At 41.9% G+C, this 20,493-nt stretch overlaps 1 protein-coding gene and 1 long non-coding RNA gene across 32 annotated transcripts in view; one reads left to right on the top strand and one right to left on the bottom strand.

Moving 5' to 3' along the window:
• The first annotated feature begins 1,166 nt into the window (after positions 1 to 1,166).
• The window catches only part of LOC140715307 (uncharacterized), a 113,669-nt gene continuing 94,342 nt past the window's right edge, over positions 1,167 to 20,493 (top strand). For both annotated transcript variants that reach the window (XR_012096102.1, XR_012096103.1), the window contains exon 1: positions 1,167 to 1,418. This is a non-coding gene — a long non-coding RNA (uncharacterized lncRNA). The remainder of the gene's footprint in view (positions 1,419 to 20,493) is intronic.
• The window catches only part of ank3b (ankyrin 3b), a 634,594-nt gene continuing 615,520 nt past the window's right edge, over positions 1,420 to 20,493 (bottom strand). For 28 of the 30 annotated variants that reach the window (XM_073027286.1, XM_073027283.1, XM_073027300.1 and 25 more), the window contains 4 exons: positions 7,131 to 7,214; positions 6,861 to 6,992; positions 3,887 to 3,985; positions 1,420 to 2,815 (listed from right to left, as the gene is read on the bottom strand). In XM_073027286.1, coding sequence (XP_072883387.1) covers positions 3,917 to 3,985; positions 6,861 to 6,992; positions 7,131 to 7,214 — 285 coding nt within the window. In that variant the 3' untranslated portion in view covers positions 1,420 to 2,815; positions 3,887 to 3,916. The remainder of the gene's footprint in view (positions 2,816 to 3,886; positions 3,986 to 6,860; positions 6,993 to 7,130; positions 7,215 to 20,493) is intronic. The other 2 variants (XM_073027292.1, XM_073027296.1) reach the window with 2 other exon arrangements.

Genomic DNA, 20,493 nt, shown 5'->3' with positions numbered 1-20,493 from the left:
TCATCCTTGGGCAAGGTGTAGCACCTGCTTAGCCGCTCGATCAGGGTCCTGTGAAGCCATGGGAGCTGATAGTGGATGGTCGTATGAGCAGCTGGTGCGTATCACAAGTCCTGGTTATGCAACCACTGACGTCAGGCAGACACTCTCTGAGATGTATTGATAATGGCTGGAGTCATTATCAATGACTCCCAGAAGGCAATGGCAAACTACTTCCGTAGAAACATTTGTCAAGAACAATCACAGTCATAAAGACCAGGATTATATGATACGGCACATAATGATGATGAATTTGGGATTGTGAGAGAATTACACAAAAAACTTTTAGATTGATTGTTGAGCTGTTTTATAGTTTAGTTACATTGTTAAAAATGTATAAATTTCATTTCATTCTCTCATTTTTTTCAGTTTTTGTCACTTGTTTGACATTGACAGATTATGCTGAGAATGTTAAGTCAGTGAATCCTATGATGGAGCACAAATTCACTAACAACCATGGGTTTCAGCATCAATCCAGGTAAAGTTATTACACTCCCTTCACCTTAGCTGAGGAATAATAGTCTTATTATTACTCATCAGAAATTCTGCATCAAATTCGGTTAAATAATATCTTTTCAACACTGTACATTTCAGATTCTATACACAAAGCTTTCATGTTCAATTAATCTTTTGATAATGTATACATTGGACAAATGTTTCTGAATAGCTCTGCAGCTGTGAAAGCAAAGTTCAGGATATTACTGTGTTCTTGGCCAGAAATGTTGACTGTCTTCCTCTCCATAGATGCTGCCTGACCTTCCAAGTTCCTTGAGCATTTTGTGTTTGTTCCTCTGGATTTCCAGCATCTGCAGTATCTCTTGTGTTCAGGATATCACTGCCTTTGTTTGGCTTGACAGTTAAATGTATTTCCTGCTTTAATCAGTCTTACACTCTACTGAATGATTAACTTAACAGAAAGTTTATATTGTTTGCACAAAAAGGTGTGATCGCAACTGTGACTGAGATGAAGATTTGTTGTTAAAATATAAAAGAGTTAATTATTTTAAAGGAGGAATCAGCTAGTTTCACCTCTACAAACGACAGGATATTTTACATAAAGAGCAAGCTGATAACTTCTCTTCTGTCTGTGACCTTGAACACTGGAATAGGAGACTTTAAACTAAAGTGAGTAGAGGGCTGAAGAGCCAAATTTAAAATTAATAGGCAGCACACTCCCTTATCTGGGTCATCTGGGACACACTGGCAACAGAGCACTTTGCTGAAATTATTCCAAGATCAACAGATTAACTAAGGAGCGCGTCACATGTACAAATACTGAAAGCATCAACAGAGGCCACCCTGACAATCTGACCAAAGAAACATGAAATGCAGCCCACTGGAATAGGCATGAAAGAAACACTTTCTAAGAAAATGCACAGAAGGTTAGTGATTTAACACAATTTATTGTTGCTTGAATAATCAATTAGATCATTCAGTGGAGTTTTGTTTTCATACATATGTTATAAGAGCTAGCTTCAGTGGCTGCTTAATGTTTTCATATGAATATAATCAACAAAGGAGAATAGTTCACCAAACTGAAATGTAGAATGTCCTTTTAACCACAGCAGGCCTTAGCAACCTATTATTACACTGCTAAAAAAAAAGATTACAGATGATCGGCTTATGGAAAGACTTCTACATCTTATTGCCAATACACATGATATAGTAATAATTTTACAGCATTTTGCCAGTCTACAAGCATGTACAACTTCATTGTTTCAACTCATTTAATACTGTGCTTGCAAGAGAATTAGTTCAACTATTGAATTGCAAGCATAAATCCCTCTAGAAGCAAGAACTTGAAACATTTCCCCTTTGCATAACGTATGGCATCTTTTAAGATCATTTAGTTATAAAAAAAAGCAAGAAAGAATAAAAGGGAAATATGTGATAAAGTGTGTTATATTCAACAGTGTCTCCAAACTTAGAAAAAAATGTTTAATTCAAATGAGGGACACATGCATCAAAATAGTGGTAGTCTGAAGAAACCTTGTTTTGAGATTATTTTTCACAGAATTACATTTTTCAAAATCATTTTTAAATTCTGCAGTGTAGTCTGAAAGAAAGCTATCTTAAAATGAAGCCAGTGTTTTTGCATATACAAAGATTATACCTTTTCTATTAATTGTACAAGAAATCGTGGAGTCACACTCAAAACGCTTTAGTAGGTGGAATCAACTTCGAAAGCGTGAATCAGACACTAAAACTGTTGAAGTGCTTGGAGAGCACATTTGCGTTTCTTCCAAAAACGCCACCTGATCATAATTTTTTTTTTTTACAGAGTTCTTTATGTACAGCAAAACCATTTATGATTTTTTTGATGTGTGTTTTTATTTTTTTTTAAATAAGCAAGTAATTTTTTTATACCCTGACACCATGGGTTCAAGAAAATTATAAGGCTAGATGTTGTGAATAATCAGTGATTTGTACACTCCTTGCTGGAACTGGATACATTATGATTTGCTGTCAACATCCTCGGTCACAGGAAAGGTATCAAAGGCGCTACAGAAAATCTCTGCTCGATGGCACACTGACAGTGAAAAGTCACTCATACTGAAAGCGCCTGTGTCACTTGGTGCGCCAATTGCACTCTCTTCAGATCAACGAATGAAAGTGATTTCCCATGCGGTTTTAAAGTTGCTCATGCTAAATTAAAATATCCTGTTGTATCTAAACCATGCTTTTAATGTGTGAAAGCAGCAGGCACACACTTCATCTGCAGTCGGCTCCTCTCTTCCAGCCTTTTCCTCCTGGATACTGGCAGTAGCAAAACGTGTTCCTGTAAAAGACAGACAAACTTGTATTTATATACTGTTTTTCACAGCCCAAAGAGCTTTAGAACTGATTGAATTACGGTCACAGGAATAGGAGGTAGCCAATGTACACAGAGCAAATTCCCAAAGCAGCAATGCGAAAATAACCTTATTATCTATCCTAGTAATGTTTATTGAGCAATCAGCATCGACCATTGCCCTCTTCTTGGAGCCTCTTGAAGAGAGCAGGTAAAATCTTGCTCAACGGCTGGTACTTCTTACAGTGGACACTACCAGTACTGTAATGGGGTGAGCCATTGTGGGAAATACGAAGGGCAGACTGACACAGGGTGCATCAGAAGCATTAAGCACATGAAATACAGTCTGACTGAAGCCAGAGCCAATGACAGCTATCAACCTTAAAAGTTAACTCTGCTTCTTTCAACACAGACACCGACTGATCAGCCGAGCATTTGCAGCATTTGTTTATGGATTGTGGACTTTTTCCATTTGTATGGTTTTTATATTCTATGTTTTTTGCCCAGTCCTTTCTGTTTCATTGTGTAAGGGGATGGGGTTGATGATCTTGTTGCGTTCGGTTAGTTTATTTTGAGTGGTGTGTTGATCTTCTTGTTGCATTTTGTGTGGGGGAGGGAGGTTTGGGGGGGGTTGATGATCGGGATGTTGTTCTTTTTTGTGCGTGGGGGGTGGGTTTGACGTTTCTCTCTGAATGATTGCCATGGTTTTGCTTTGTTTTGTGGCTATCTGGAGAAGACAAATCTCAGAATTGTATTCTGCATATATACTTTGGTAATAAATGAACCTTTGAACTTTTAATGATTAGAATAAAAAATTGACATTCAAATCTGAATTTTTAAAATTCCTTCAACTTTTAATTTATAAGTTTATAATTTAAATTGTTTTGCATTTTCAAAACAATTGCCAATTGACAGTCACACTCTAATAAAAAGCAAAGTGGCTCATCTATGAGCAAAGTTGTTCAGTTCCATGTCACAACGTAACACTAAGCACTGGCATTCTTCCCTGCTGTGAATTGTAAAGCAGTTTTATACAAAACCCTAACAGGAGTACTATACCTGAAGCTCCATTTTGTCTCCAACACAATATTAATGAGTCTTCTTGTCTGCCTGTCGAATTGTCTCCTTTTTCACTCTGACAACTTTATATCCTTCAACCTGCCAAGGTAAAAATAAATACTTTGGTTTCTGAATAGCCCCAAAAAAAAAAACTGGGATAGTTGCATTGGCTTCTCGAATGAAATTCCTGCTATAAAAGTATTAAATGTTAGTATCTTGAGTGAAAAAGACTGTAAGCAGTATTTTAAAAAATATAATTTATATCCCACATGAACAATTTCAGTTTATGCAAGCAGCAAGAGAAGATTCTGCAAGAAGAGTCAGGTGTCAGTTAGCAGAGCAAGGTCAGTGACAGAAAAAGCCAAAGCGTGTTAGGAGAATCACCACACAAGATGGAGATCTGAATGGAAGCTTCCCCAGTAATCTGGGACAACTTCATATCTACAAATGTTCCATTTTGGAATTACTGTGATGGTGCATTTAACAAAAGCCAGTGAATAGTGATGTCAGCCAATATAAATTATTTCAATTATTCACACATCAACATTCATCACCCAACTCCTAAACCTTTGAAGCATATCAAATGATGTAAGGACAATATTCACATTAAGATCAGGATGAGTATCAGATGTAGTTTTTTAAAAATGGAAATAGTCCAAACAATACATTCTTTTTTACTACGTTGACCAGTCTGTAAGAAAGGCTTTAGAAGTTGGAGATGTAAGCTGAGGCCTTTATCTAAGTGGCAAATACAGGTACATTGTGAGAGAAAGTCAGTTTGTTACGGGAAGCACTTTTAGTGTCAGAGCACCTTAAAAACATTTCAAATACTCAGCAAACAATTCCAGACAGAGCAGAATTAACCATTAGCTGCAAGACAAGGAAAGTCAGTTCCCAAAATAATACAAACCCCTCCATCCTCATCCAAACAAATCATTCAGGTGAATGAAAATTCTGCAGAAACATAAGCTTGGATTTTATTTACTGTGGACATAATCCTGTAATGCACTACTAGAACTCTTTCCACTTCAAATATTGAAAATACAAATACTGGTTTTTACCCAATAGCCAAAAGGAAACTAGCAGGGAAGTCTGCTCATTAACATTGTGCCAACACTACATTGAAAAGGATTCAGAACTATCAGAAAGTGAGAGACTGGTGGTAAGTGCAGAGAACTGTGAGGACAGTAACAGATTTCAAAGCAATATGGACAGGCTGATTTAATGGGTAAATAAGGAGTGATTGAAAACTGGTGTTGAGAATTTTGTTTTGTCATCTTACAGTAACAATTTAAAATAAGGAAACATAAGTGGTAGGCCATTTGCTTGCTTCAGTAATCAGTCAGAATATTGCTATCTTTTACCTCAGTGCCGGGTTCTTGTACTAACCCCACATATTCAAATAATTTCTGATATCTGTCTTGAATATACCTACAATTGAGCTTCCCCTGCTTCCTGACCCCTTTTCTGAGACAGTTACCCATGGTTTGAGAAACTCCTACGTCTACACTATCAAGACCTTCGAGAATTTTGTATGCTTCAGCGAAGATCTCCCTCACTTGTCTAAAATCTAGAGAGAATGGGCCCAATCTCTTAAACTATGGTCCCGGGGTAATCCCCACATTCCAGGAAGCCATCTCGCAAGACTTTGTTGCACTCATCTTGTTGCAAATATTGTAAGTAAATCCCTCCTTATGCAGGGAAATCATTTCTGTACAGAATATTGCAGGTGCAGGCTTGAGAGGGCTGATAACATTTTTAAGATTGGCTTTATTTGTCACATCTACATTGAAACCTGCATTGAAATGTGTCATTTGTGTCAAATCAAGTGAGCATCGATTGTGCTGGGGCAGCCTGCAAGTGTTGCCATGCTTCCGGTGCCAACATAACAAGCCCATAAACTCACTGACCTTAACTGTACATTTTTGGAATGTGGGAGAAAACTGGAGCACCCCGAGGAAACCCACGTGGTCACGGAGAGAACATACAAACTCCTTACAGACAGCAGCAGGAATTGATCGCCAATCTTGCGCTGTAAAGCGTGGCGCTGATTGCTGTGCTACAGCGTCAATATCCGCAAACCAGCAGCAAAAGTAATACGAGTGAAATCTTTATTCTGCAGCCTGGTTAGGGTTTGGAACGCACTGCCAAGGGTGGCGATGGTGGGAAATTCAATTGTTGCACTCAAAAGGTAGCTGGATAGGTAACTGCAAGGTTAAGGGATGAGTGTCTGCATAGGGGACTGGATGGATTGCTTTATCACAGAGCTACCACACACTCTGCATTGAGTACCCCACCATCTGTAGTGTAACGAATTTGTGAATCTGCAAACACTATCCCATTATAAAAAGAGATTTGGCAACTAATTAATGTTACTTAACTAAGTAAGTCCCTCCCCTGCGTAAGACTTAGTTCCAGGTTACTAGTTACACATTTATACCAGAGATATTGGTTTTTGTTGCAGCATTGGAATTTATATTCATGGTACTCATTTACAAAGAACAATGCTGATTTGCAACTAATTTATAGACAAGTTGGTGGTTTTGCTTCTTAATATTCAATGGAGGTAACTGATGATGTATCTGGAAACAGTGCAGAACTATGGGGAAAGGGCCAGCGTGTGGGACAATTGGAAGGATGTCTGAAAGACTAATGGGCTTGAAAGCCTGAAGGGCTATAGAGTTCAGTGAAAGACTTTTTCATTCTGGTTGTATGCAGCAATAAGAAAATTTTAGGTCAATTTCAGCAAGAAGCATTTGCCCAAACTGGAGCTACACTGCACTTTCAACTGCCATCATATTAAAGACATTCTTAACCTCCACTGGGACAACTACTAATTTGGTTTGGGAAAGAATTTAGAGCTTATGTTCGCTGCTCCTATTTGTCTCCTGGGAAGCCCATCTCCCATCATCACAAGCACCTAATAAATAATTCTGCTGTTATTCTCATTCTTTTTTTTAATGCAGCTGCAAACCTCCTCTCCCATGAAATCACATCCAAAACACTTGGCACCCTCCTCATCGCCTTGCCCTTCCCTTTCCAGTTCATTAGCATCACAGTCCCTGCTCGAAGGCAAAAGAAGGCGCTTCACCACAGTGTGGGTTACCTAAGAGAAGAGGAAGGGGATTGAAAGGAAATTCAAGAGTTTTAAAAAATATGCGCTTGATGGTTTCAGCCCCAGTTCACGAGCAAAACTTGAAAATATTCATTTAACAAAAAAAAAATGGGTCAGTTGCAGCATTACTTTTTTGGTGACAACATTTCCATCTTCATCGAAGAACTGCTCTTCCGTAACCATCTCTTCAGGGACTGTTTTAGCATCCTCTTCCTAAAGGGTGTATTACGTGAAAATTAGGGCATGATTTTAACATCGGAATTCACATCCCTATGAGCACAGCCTGTTGAGCACACCATTATCATAAATCAGCATTTCATATTTACATGCATCCCTTGAGAACAGCATTGCCTGTCCTTCACAACAGCCCTGGATTCCTCACCAGTCAAAAGGTATGTCTGCATACCACTTCTGCAATCAACAGATGGAGAAAAGTCATGTGGGCTTTATGTTTTGGGGAAAATGGCTGCCTGAATAACAGAATCAGAACCAGGTTTATTATCATCGGCATGTGACGTGAAATTTGTTAACTTAGCAGTACCAGTTCAATGCAATACATAAAATAGAAGAGAAAATTATCCAAATTAAAAAATTAGTAAATTTGCTTTCTAGTTGTCGAGAGATGGTCGGGCTCTGTAAGCCAGGTTGAGAGGACAAGTTGAGTTGCAGACAAGTGGTCATGTGACATTACATTAAAGATTATTCATAAACTAAAGTTGGCAACCCTAGCCTTGTGGCATTTTTGCTTTTCTCAACAAGTAAAACTTTAAAAATATTCATATAAATAGAACTTCAGATGATTTACAAATACAATGGCATCAGGGTCCTGTTAAAGGCAAATGCTGCTTGAATTATACTTTGTAGTTAGATAGCTTACAAGTTGCCAGAACTCCTCACTGAAAAAGGAACCGCTAATTACTTGCACTTACACATCTGATAAGAGAAGACACTATTGATAATGAATCAGGAAGGCAGGCTCAGTGACACATGAGCAATGATAGTGCCACTAAGTACTTTGCAAAGTTGACTGAAGCAGTTGTGGAATATTCCAAATCCTTCATTTGGTTTCAAATTTTACTTACTTGGCAAAGCCGCATTTGTTTGCAAATTGCTTAGCTAGACACTGCCTGACTTTGCTCTGTGACATCGTTCCATTCCCTTCACCTCCTCTATCCCGACTCCCACCAACACCAACAGTGAAGCCTGGAACGAGAAACCCCCTTCTGCTCCCCAGCAACCTTCCTGGAAGCATCCCTTTACAGCAGAAGCCCCTCCCTCTCCTCTAGCATGGGATATTCTCTACCTCCAATGATGCAGCCCACCCAATTCATGGTTCGAGCAGGTAGGATTTGGATCTCATGACCCCATAAAGTTTTGGTATGAAGGAAGGCCACTGGTTTTCCTCAGTCTTTGCCCATTTCCTAATTACTTCACCAAGCTTCCAAATGACTTATGAGAAACATGGCCTTGAAATTCAGGTCCATCCTTACAAAGGAATCTCACATTCACTGAAGGTCCTGTCACCCCTCTCAGCTAGCTAAAGCCAGAGGATTATTACTGAAATGCATCACCATTGCGGATTATTTTTGTCAGCAGTTTTGCACCACACCAAACTTGTTAACATGCATTTTCATATCAGGCCAACTGTGAACATTTAAAATAATTCATTTTAACAAACTAAGCAGGCTGAATTAATGGGAAAAAAACAGTACAGGAAAGACAGGAGAAGAATTGTGCATCAAAATACAGAACGGAAGACCTGTAAAGTTTAACATGCTTTCTTTTCATTTGTACCATAACAGCTTGTACTTAAGGAAAATCAACCAAAAAGTCGAAATAATGCCAAAGTTTACTCACCACCCAAGAGTGCAGCAGTAGTCAGAACATGCTTTCTGTTTGCTGTAAAGTTTGATGGACTTTTCCCCCCCAGTTTATTTATTGTTTCCTTCTTTATATTTTCATAGTGAGAACAGCAGGGTGCGAGACAAAATAGTCAACTGCTCCTCTTGCGGGATGTGGGAAGGCAGGGAGACCTCCAGTGTCCCTGACAATTTCACCTGCAAGAAGAGCATCCAGCTGCAACTTCTAACAAACTGCTTTAAGGAGTTGGAGCTGGAACTGGATGAACTCTGGATCACTTGGGAGGCTGAATGGGTGATGCACATTTGAGAGGTACTTACATCCAAGGTGTAGAACACAGGAAACCGGGTGATAGTCAGGATGGGGAAAGGGGTTGTGCAGAGTACCCCTGTGGCCACCCCCCTCAGCAACTTTGGGTGGCGTTGGGGGGGATGACCTGACAGAGGAAGGTCACAGTGATCAGGTCTTTGGCACTGAATCTGGTTCTGTGACTCAGCAGGGAAGAGGAGAAGAAGAGGCAAGCTGTGGTGATAGGGGATTCGTTAGACAGGGGAACAGAGAGAAGGTTCTGTAGACGAGAATGAAATTCCTGAATGGAACGTTGCCTCTTGGGGCATCTTGGATCGAGTCCTCTGCGTAAGTGGGAGGGTGAGCAACCAGAGGTCGTGGTCCATGTAGGCACCAAAGACATGAGTAGGACAAGTGATGAGGCTTTGCAAAGTGAGTTCAGGGAGTTAGGTGTAAGTTAAAGGATAGGACCTCTAGCATTGTGATCTCAGGATTGCTACCTGTGCCACACGCTTAAGAGGCCAGAAATAGGAAGATTACACAGTTTAACATATGTGAAAAAATAAAACCCCTTGTTGTGTAGCAAGGGCTGCCAACTTCATACCAGTTGAGCTCTCGTATGTGTGCGTTTGGAGAGAGGGTAGGTGATGGTTTAGCTCAGGCGTGGCCCCATAATCACAAACAATTCAACAGGTCTGAATTCAGTGGATATATTTTCATCACAGCTATGAGGGTATAGATAGGGTGATTGCAAGTGAGCTTTTCTCACTGAGGTTAGGCGAGACTAGAACCAGAGGTCATGGGTAAAGGGTGAAAGGTGAAATGTTTAAGGGAAACACGAGGGTGAGCCTCTTCACTCAAAGAGTGGTAAGGGTGTGGAATGAGCTGCCAGCAGAAACAGTGAATGTGACTTTGATTTGTGGATAAGGATTTGGAGCACATTCACCATTTTGCCAGCAGAAATGGTGAATATGACTTTGATTTGTGGATAAGGATTTGGATGGGAGGGGTATAAGGGCTATTTATTACAACATTATTGTTCTTGCTCAGGGCAACAATTGCAGTGCTACTCCATCAATGCAAAGCAGCATACTGGGAATTCAGCTCCTAAAAACACACTGACTAAATTAAAAATAACACCCAAGTTATCTAGAGCGACACCTAAGTTACAAATTAAAAACAAACAAGTCTAACATTAAAGAAACAGTGTCTGTCCCATTGCACAGGCACATGTTATAATATACAATGATTAACTATAAAATAGCATCAAGAATTAAAACTGAAATTTTAAAAAAAACAAAGAGCTCTGAAAGGAAGATAATTGCCCCATTTCAACCCAGATATTGCAAATGTCCATTAATTGGATTTAGAGACTGACAGTGGTACCTATGGGGTGGGCGATATTCATTTGTACAATAACTCTGGGGAGAAAGCTGTTTCTCAGTCTGGATGTCCGTGCAGAGATGTCCTGTATCAGCTGCTGGTTGGTAGGAGATTGACCAGGTGATTACTGGGGTGGGATAAGTCCATCACGATATTGAGAGCCCACCTTGAACCATGTGAGTTGTAGATTATTTCCCTACCCGGTAGTTGTGTCCCAGTGGTGTTCTGTGCAGTTTTGATCACTCATTGAAGTACCTTCTGGTAATGTTGTTGCAACTAGTGTATCGTACTGTCACGTGGTAGGTCAATATACTCTCAACAGCATATCAATAAAAGTTTACCAGCAGGTTTTCAGGCAGATTTGCTCTCTAAACTTCTAAGATAGTATAAGTGCTAGTGAGCCTTCCCTACTATCAAGGAGGTGTTGGTGATCCAAGAGAGCTCCAAGAAGGTAGAACAGTAGTCAATAAAAAGCATTCTGGCGCAGGTGTCTTTATGCTCCAAGTGTTCCACTACGGTGTGGAGAGCATCCTCGGTTGATCTGTTTGCCTTAGAGGCAAACTGATGCTGGTCCAGAATAGCAGGGATGGCGATATTAATGTGGGACATAACCAGTCTCTGCAGGTACTTGGCAGCTTTGGGAGTGAGGGCAACCAGCCTGTAGCTGTTGACGCATGTTACCGCCAACTGCTTTGGGATTGGTATGATGGTTGATGCTTTGAAGCATGCGGGGATCATAGCACGGGACAGAGTGAGGTTATAGATTTCAGTAAAAGCCTCTGCTAGCTGGTCATTGAGGACCTGCCTGGTATGCTGTCTAGTCCAGCTGCTCTCTGTGTGTTGGTGCTGCTGCAGAGTACGTCTCGCCCTGTGTACTCAGTGTCAGCGCTGTGTCTTCCTCGGGTGTCAAGGCCTTTATCACTGGTTCATTGTTCTCCTTATCAAATGGAACAAAGAAATTGTTTAGCTCCTCAGCTAGTATGGTGTTGCTTTTTGCAGGAGAGGAGTCCTTTCCTTTATGGTTACTGATGGACCTGATGGCTTTCCACATGTGTCGGGGGTTGGTGACATTATTGAAGTGTGTCTCCAACTGTTGCTTGTATCTGTACTTGGTGGTTTTAATGCCTCTTTTAAGGTTTGACCTGGCTTTGTTGTGTGCAGCAGCATCTCGAGCCCTGAGAGGGCTCCAGACTTTGTTCTTCACCCATGGTTTCTGATTTGGGAATACAAATATTTTTATTGCTGGTGACTTTATCTACACAGTATTTGATATAGTGCATGACCGTGGTGGTGTATTCCTCCAAGTCAATTCCCAAACATCGTGTTGCTTGGCATGGAAATAGGTTCAAATCTGTGCACTCGAAGCAGACTTGAAGCTGTGAGACACCTCCTTCGGGCCATACTGTCACTGACTTGGTAATTGATTTTGCTTTCCTCATCACTGATCTTTATGCTTAGATTAGAAATAAAGACAGGTAGTCATACAGTCCATGTGAAAGCATGGATAAAGCCCTGTATGCACTAGTAATATCGGTATAAACCAGGTCCAGTGTATTGTTGCCAATCTTCCTATCATCTGCAAACTTGGCAACAAAGCCATCTATTTCATCATCTAAATCATTTATATACAGCATAAAAAGAAATGGTCCCAAAACCGAGCCCTGTGGACCACTGGTCTCTGGCAGCCAACCAGACAAGGATGCTTTTATCCCCACTCACTGCCTTCTTCCAATCTGCCAATGCTCTAAACATTTTAGCAACTTTCCTGTAATACCATGGGCTCTTAACTTGGTAAGCAGCCTCATGTGTGGTACTTTGTCAAAGGCCTTCTGGAAGTACAAATATACAACATCCACTGGATCCCCTTTATCTATCCTACAAACGTACTTGTAATCTCCTCAAAGAATTCCAGGTTTGTCAGGTAGGATTTTCCCTTAAGGAAACCATGCTGACTTTGTCCTATCTTGTCCTGTGTCACCAAGTACTCCATCACTCTATCACCTCATTCTTAACAATTGACCCTAACATTTTCCTAACCACTGAGGTCAGGCTAACTGGTCTATAATTTCCTTTCTGCTGCCTTCCTCCTTTCTTAAAGTGGGGAGTGACTTTTGCAATTTTCCTGTCCTTTAGCACCATGCCAGAGTCCAATGTTTTTTAAAAGATCATTTCTAATGCTGCCACAATCTCTAATGCTACCTCTTCAGAATCCTAGGGGGCAGTTCATCTGGTCCAGGTGACTTACGTACGTTTTGGTCCTTAGCTTTTTGAGCACCTTCTCCCTTGTAATAGTAACTGCACCCACTTCTCTTCCTTCACACACTACAACACCTGGCACACTGCTAGCATCTTCCACAGTGAAGACTGATGCAAAATTCTCATTTAGTTCATTTGCCATCTCCTTGTCTCCTGTTATTATTTCTCTTGCTTAAGGAAAATCAACCAAAAAGTCGAAATAATGCCAAAGTTTACTCACCACCCAAGAGTGCAGCAGTAGTCAGAACATGCTTTCTGTTTGCTGTAAAGTTTGATGGACTTTTCCCCCCCAGTTTATTTATTGTTTCCTTCTTTATATTTTCATAGTGAGAACAGCAGGGTGCGAGACAAAATAGTCAACTGCTCCTCTTGCGGGATGTGGGAAGGCAGGGAGACCTCCAGTGTCCCTGACAATTTCACCTGCAAGAAGAGCATCCAGCTGCAACTTCTAACAAACTGCTTTAAGGAGTTGGAGCTGGAACTGGATGAACTCTGGATCACTTGGGAGGCTGAATGGGTGATGCACATTTGAGAGGTACTTACATCCAAGGTGTAGAACACAGGAAACCGGGTGATAGTCAGGATGGGGAAAGGGGTTGTGCAGAGTACCCCTGTGGCCACCCCCCTCAGCAACTTTGGGTGGCGTTGGGGGGGATGACCTGACAGAGGAAGGTCACAGTGATCAGGTCTTTGGCACTGAATCTGGTTCTGTGACTCAGCAGGGAAGAGGAGAAGAAGAGGCAAGCTGTGGTGATAGGGGATTCGTTAGACAGGGGAACAGAGAGAAGGTTCTGTAGACGAGAATGAAATTCCTGAATGGAACGTTGCCTCTTGGGGCATCTTGGATCGAGTCCTCTGCGTAAGTGGGAGGGTGAGCAACCAGAGGTCGTGGTCCATGTAGGCACCAAAGACATGAGTAGGACAAGTGATGAGGCTTTGCAAAGTGAGTTCAGGGAGTTAGGTGTAAGTTAAAGGATAGGACCTCTAGCATTGTGATCTCAGGATTGCTACCTGTGCCACACGCTTAAGAGGCCAGAAATAGGAAGATTACACAGTTTAACATATGTGAAAAAATAAAACCCCTTGTTGTGTAGCAAGGGCTGCCAACTTCATACCAGTTGAGCTCTCGTATGTGTGCGTTTGGAGAGAGGGTAGGTGATGGTTTAGCTCAGGCGTGGCCCCATAATCACAAACAATTCAACAGGTCTGAATTCAGTGGATATATTTTCATCACAGCTATGAGGGTATAGATAGGGTGATTGCAAGTGAGCTTTTCTCACTGAGGTTAGGCGAGACTAGAACCAGAGGTCATGGGTAAAGGGTGAAAGGTGAAATGTTTAAGGGAAACACGAGGGTGAGCCTCTTCACTCAAAGAGTGGTAAGGGTGTGGAATGAGCTGCCAGCAGAAACAGTGAATGTGACTTTGATTTGTGGATAAGGATTTGGAGCACATTCACCATTTTGCCAGCAGAAATGGTGAATATGACTTTGATTTGTGGATAAGGATTTGGATGGGAGGGGTATAAGGGCTATTTATTACAACATTATTGTTCTTGCTCAGGGCAACAATTGCAGTGCTACTCCATCAATGCAAAGCAGCATACTGGGAATTCAGCTCCTAAAAACACACTGACTAAATTAAAAATAACACCCAAGTTATCTAGAGCGACACCTAAGTTACAAATTAAAAACAAACAAGTCTAACATTAAAGAAACAGTGTCTGTCCCATTGCACAGGCACATGTTATAATATACAATGATTAACTATAAAATAGCATCAAGAATTAAAACTGAAATTTAAAAAAAAACAAAGAGCTCTGAAAGGAAGATAATTGCCCCATTTCAACCCAGATATTGCAAATGTCCATTAATTGGATTTAGAGACTGACAGTGGTACCTATGGGGTGGGCGATATTCATTTGTACAATAACTCTGGGGAGAAAGCTGTTTCTCAGTCTGGATGTCCGTGCAGAGATGTCCTGTATCAGCTGCTGGTTGGTAGGAGATTGACCAGGTGATTACTGGGGTGGGATAAGTCCATCACGATATTGAGAGCCCACCTTGAACCATGTGAGTTGTAGATTATTTCCCTACCCGGTAGTTGTGTCCCAGTGGTGTTCTGTGCAGTTTTGATCACTCATTGAAGTACCTTCTGGTAATGTTGTTGCAACTAGTGTATCGTACTGTCACGTGGTAGGTCAATATACTCTCAACAGCATATCAATAAAAGTTTACCAGCAGGTTTTCAGGCAGATTTGCTCTCTAAACTTCTAAGATAGTATAAGTGCTAGTGAGCCTTCCCTACTATCAAGGAGGTGTTGGTGATCCAAGAGAGCTCCAAGAAGGTAGAACAGTAGTCAATAAAAAGCATTCTGGCGCAGGTGTCTTTATGCTCCAAGTGTTCCACTACGGTGTGGAGAGCATCCTCGGTTGATCTGTTTGCCTTAGAGGCAAACTGATGCTGGTCCAGAATAGCAGGGATGGCGATATTAATGTGGGACATAACCAGTCTCTGCAGGTACTTGGCAGCTTTGGGAGTGAGGGCAACCAGCCTGTAGCTGTTGACGCATGTTACCGCCAACTGCTTTGGGATTGGTATGATGGTTGATGCTTTGAAGCATGCGGGGATCATAGCACGGGACAGAGTGAGGTTATAGATTTCAGTAAAAGCCTCTGCTAGCTGGTCATTGAGGACCTGCCTGGTATGCTGTCTAGTCCAGCTGCTCTCTGTGTGTTGGTGCTGCTGCAGAGTACGTCTCGCCCTGTGTACTCAGTGTCAGCGCTGTGTCTTCCTCGGGTGTCAAGGCCTTTATCACTGGTTCATTGTTCTCCTTATCAAATGGAACAAAGAAATTGTTTAGCTCCTCAGCTAGTATGGTGTTGCTTTTTGCAGGAGAGGAGTCCTTTCCTTTATGGTTACTGATGGACCTGATGGCTTTCCACATGTGTCGGGGGTTGGTGACATTATTGAAGTGTGTCTCCAACTGTTGCTTGTATCTGTACTTGGTGGTTTTAATGCCTCTTTTAAGGTTTGACCTGGCTTTGTTGTGTGCAGCAGCATCTCGAGCCCTGAGAGGGCTCCAGACTTTGTTCTTCACCCATGGTTTCTGATTTGGGAATACAAATATTTTTATTGCTGGTGACTTTATCTACACAGTATTTGATATAGTGCATGACCGTGGTGGTGTATTCCTCCAAGTCAATTCCCAAACATCGTGTTGCTTGGCATGGAAATAGGTTCAAATCTGTGCACTCGAAGCAGACTTGAAGCTGTGAGACACCTCCTTCGGGCCATACTGTCACTGACTTGGTAATTGATTTTGCTTTCCTCATCACTGATCTTTATGCTTAGATTAGAAATAAAGACAGGTAGTCATACAGTCCATGTGAAAGCATGGATAAAGCCCTGTATGCACTAGTAATATCGGTATAAACCAGGTCCAGTGTATTGTTGCCAATCTTCCTATCATCTGCAAACTTGGCAACAAAGCCATCTATTTCATCATCTAAATCATTTATATACAGCATAAAAAGAAATGGTCCCAAAACCGAGCCCTGTGGACCACTGGTCTCTGGCAGCCAACCAGACAAGGATGCTTTTATCCCCACTCACTGCCTTCTTCCAATCTGCCAATGCTCTAAACATTTTAGCAACTTTCCTGTAATACCATGGGCTCTTAACTTGGTAAGCAGCCTCATGTGTGGTACTTTGTCAAAGGCCTTCTGGAAGTACAAATATACAACATCCACTGGATCCCCTTTATCTATCCTACAAACGTACTTGTAATCTCCTCAAAGAATTCCAGGTTTGTCAGGTAGGATTTTCCCTTAAGGAAACCATGCTGACTTTGTCCTATCTTGTCCTGTGTCACCAAGTACTCCATCACTCTATCACCTCATTCTTAACAATTGACCCTAACATTTTCCTAACCACTGAGGTCAGGCTAACTGGTCTATAATTTCCTTTCTGCTGCCTTCCTCCTTTCTTAAAGTGGGGAGTGACTTTTGCAATTTTCCTGTCCTTTAGCACCATGCCAGAGTCCAATGTTTTTTAAAAGATCATTTCTAATGCTGCCACAATCTCTAATGCTACCTCTTCAGAATCCTAGGGGGCAGTTCATCTGGTCCAGGTGACTTACGTACGTTTTGGTCCTTAGCTTTTTGAGCACCTTCTCCCTTGTAATAGTAACTGCACCCACTTCTCTTCCTTCACACACTACAACACCTGGCACACTGCTAGCATCTTCCACAGTGAAGACTGATGCAAAATTCTCATTTAGTTCATTTGCCATCTCCTTGTCTCCTGTTATTATTTCTCTTGCTTCATTTTCTAGTGGTCCTATTTCTGCTCTCATCTCTCTTTTATTTTTTACATACTTGAAGGAGCTTGTGAAAGACATGCTTGAGCTCAAAAAAGTCCAAATATTGCAGTCTGGACAAGAAGACAGTCACAGTTCAAAACCTTTTCCAAGCGATACACAACAAGCCAGGACAGTATGGATACCTTCAGCATCACCCTGTGGTGAAGCACCCTGACTGTGGCAAACTCCTCTTCCACACTAGACTCATTCTCCCCAAGTACCTAATTGAGGCACGTTAGCACATCACGTTAGCACAAAAAGTTGAATTTCCCCTTGGGGATGAATAAAGTATCTATCTATCTATCTATGTTAAGAAATGGCATGTTGTAGACATCCCACCTCTTCCCGAAGTTCCAAGAGTCTTCGCATATCGATAGCGGCTCCCTGACACCCGCAAATTATATACAATATCCCGGAAATCGATTTTTTTTGAGAGGGAGAGGGAGTGGAAGAGGAAGAGCGAGAGCGAGGGCAAGAGGGAGCATCCTGATTGGTCTCTCTTTGTGCTAAGTAGACCTATCAGTTTTCTCTGTGGGCGGGCTTTACAGTCGACCTCAAAAACAATGACTTTTCTATTGCCCATGGTGGGTTAAAATGTAAAAGACATATTGGGGTGAGTTTAACAGATGTCATTCGTTCATGAGCATCGCTAACGTTATTTAAACTAGCTGGCTAGCTGCTAAGGAGCTACTCTATTGATGTCCTATGTGATGAGGCCAAACTCCCTGTAGACTTGGTTTAAGTTGTAATAGAATAAAAATTGACTCCATGATAATATAATTTAAGTACATATTTTAATGTCACATTTTCTGCATATACCCAACTTGGTTTACAGATTAGACAAAATCACTAAACAAAGTATTACATACACCCTTGGAGGTCAACTGGGGGGGGGGGGGGGGGGAGATATGGGGTTGTTGGGGGGCGGGTGCTAACTCCCTGAAATGATTTTTTGCAGGGTGGGATGTCTGATATAGCGTCATAGCTGATAAAAACAGATATACATACATACACTTACCTAGCCTGCCCCCCACAGGACTGACCGATCATTGGGTACTAGGTTTCATATAGTTGCATCAGTGACTGAGACCAACAACTAAAACTCTTCTTTAAAGGAAAGAACAATATACAACCCATCAAAGTTGCCATGGCAGCTCCTCGGATGTTTCCAAATAACTGCAAACTTAATCACCTCACCCAAATATTTCACTATTTAAGTGACCAAGGCAGACACTTTCTTTCCCAATGAATGCAGCTTTTTGTGAGTTGGTCAAGGTCAGTAGTTCTCTCCAGGCAATTAGATCTGCTCACTACAGCTTTTGAAAGAAAAACTTTAGGAATTTGGGGATTAGGATTCTAACATAAGCATGTGTTACCAGGAGCAGACTTTAACTCTATAAAGTTCATGAGTGACATATTAGCGAGGAGCTGCCAGTGTGTGAGTGGATCAGGGTAGGAGTGGAGCTTTGAGGCTTAGGCTCGAGAGGCTTCTGTGAGCAGAGGCTGAGGACGAGTTTGCTCCCAGTGAGGTAAGGCTGGGTAAGTTCCTTTAATTAATTTAATTAACTTAGGAGTAGGTAAATGGAAGCAGCACAGTTAGGGCGGTCAAATGCTCCATATGCAGTATGTGGGAAGTCAGGGACAGCACAATTGTCCCTGATGACTACACCTGTAAAAGGTGCATCCAGCTGCAGCTCCTGTCAAACCGAGTTAGGGAACTGGAGTTGGAGCTGGATGAACTTTCATGAGGCAGAGGCAGAAATAGACGGGAGTTTCAGGGAGACAGTCACCCCTAAAAGTCAGGAGGCAGGTAGCTGGGTGACTGTCAGGAGAGGGAAGAGGAATACACAGAATGAGCAGAGCACCCCTGTGGTCGTTCCCATCAACAATAAGTATACCGTTTTGGATACTGTTGGTGGGGATGACCTACCAGGGACAAGTTGTAGTGATTGCGTCTCTGGCACCAAGACTGGACCCTCAGCTCAGAAAGGAAGGAGGGAAAAGAGGAGAGCAGTAATGATAGGGGATTTGATAGTTAGGGGGACAGATAAGAGGTTCTGTGGGAGAGATTGAGAATCCTGGATGGTCTGTTGCCTCCCTGGTGCCAGGGTCTGCAATATCATGGATCAAGTTCTCGGTATTCTCAGGAGGGAGGGTGAGCAGCCAGATGTCATGGTCCATGTAGGGACCAATGACGTGGATAGGAAGTAGGAGGAGGTCCTGCAAAGAGAGTTTAGGGAGTTAGGTACAAAGTTGAAGGACAGGACCTCCAGGGCTGCAATCTCAGGATTGCTACCCGTGCCACATGTTAATGAGACTAGAAATAGGAAAATAATGGAGCTAAATACGTGGCTAGGGAGATGGTGCAGGAGGGAGGGCTTCATGTTTCTGGACAATTGAGCTTTGTTCCAGGGAAGGTGGGACCTGTTCTGATGGGACGGTTTGCACCTGAACTGCAGGGGGACTAACATCCTTGCAGATAGGTTTGCTAGTGCTGGTCCAGGGGGATTTAACCTAGATTTGCAGGGGGAATGGAACCAGAGTGTTAGAGCAGATAGTGAGGTGGAGGAGGATAATGGTCATACGAGGACCGCATGTATAGACAGAAATCAAAGGTTTGTACATGATAGAAATATTCTCAGGTGCATCTATTTCAATGCAAGGAGTATTGTAGGTAAGGCAGATGAGTTTAGGGCGTGGATTGGCACGTGGGATTACGACATTATTGCTATTAGTGAGACTTGATTGCAGAAGGGGCAGGACTGGCAGCTTTACATTCCGGGGTTCTGTTGTTTCAGACGTGATAGAGGGGAGGGATGAAAGGGGGAGGAGTGGCATTACTAGTCAGGGAAAATATCACAAAGCTGTGTGTAGACAGGACAGCCCGGAGGGCTTGTCTACAGAGGCCATATGGGTGGAGCTGAGGAACGGGAAAGGTGTGACCACACTAACAGGATTGTATTATAGACCGCCCAATAGTCAGAGAGAATTGAAGGAGCAAATCTGTAGAGAGATAGCAGACCGGTGTAAGAAACAGAAAGTTGTAATAGTTGGGGATTTTAACTTTCCACATATTGACTGGGACTCCCACACTGTGAAAGGGCTAGATGGCTTGGAGTTTGTCAAATGTGTTCAGGAAAGTTTTCTAAATCAATATATAGAGGTACCTACAAGAGAGGATGCAATACTTGATCTCCTATTAGGGAACCAGACAGGTCAGGTGATAGAAGTATGTGTAGGCGAACATTTCGGGTCCAGTGACCATAATGTCATTAGTTTCAAATTAATTATGGATAAGGACAGGTCTGGTCCTCGAGTTGAGGTTCTAAATTGAAGAAGGGCCA

Source organism: Hemitrygon akajei, chromosome 23 (genome assembly GCF_048418815.1).
Source record: "Hemitrygon akajei chromosome 23, sHemAka1.3, whole genome shotgun sequence".
NCBI lineage: Eukaryota > Metazoa > Chordata > Chondrichthyes > Myliobatiformes > Dasyatidae > Hemitrygon > Hemitrygon akajei.
This window is presented reverse-complemented; position numbering and strand designations above follow the sequence as displayed.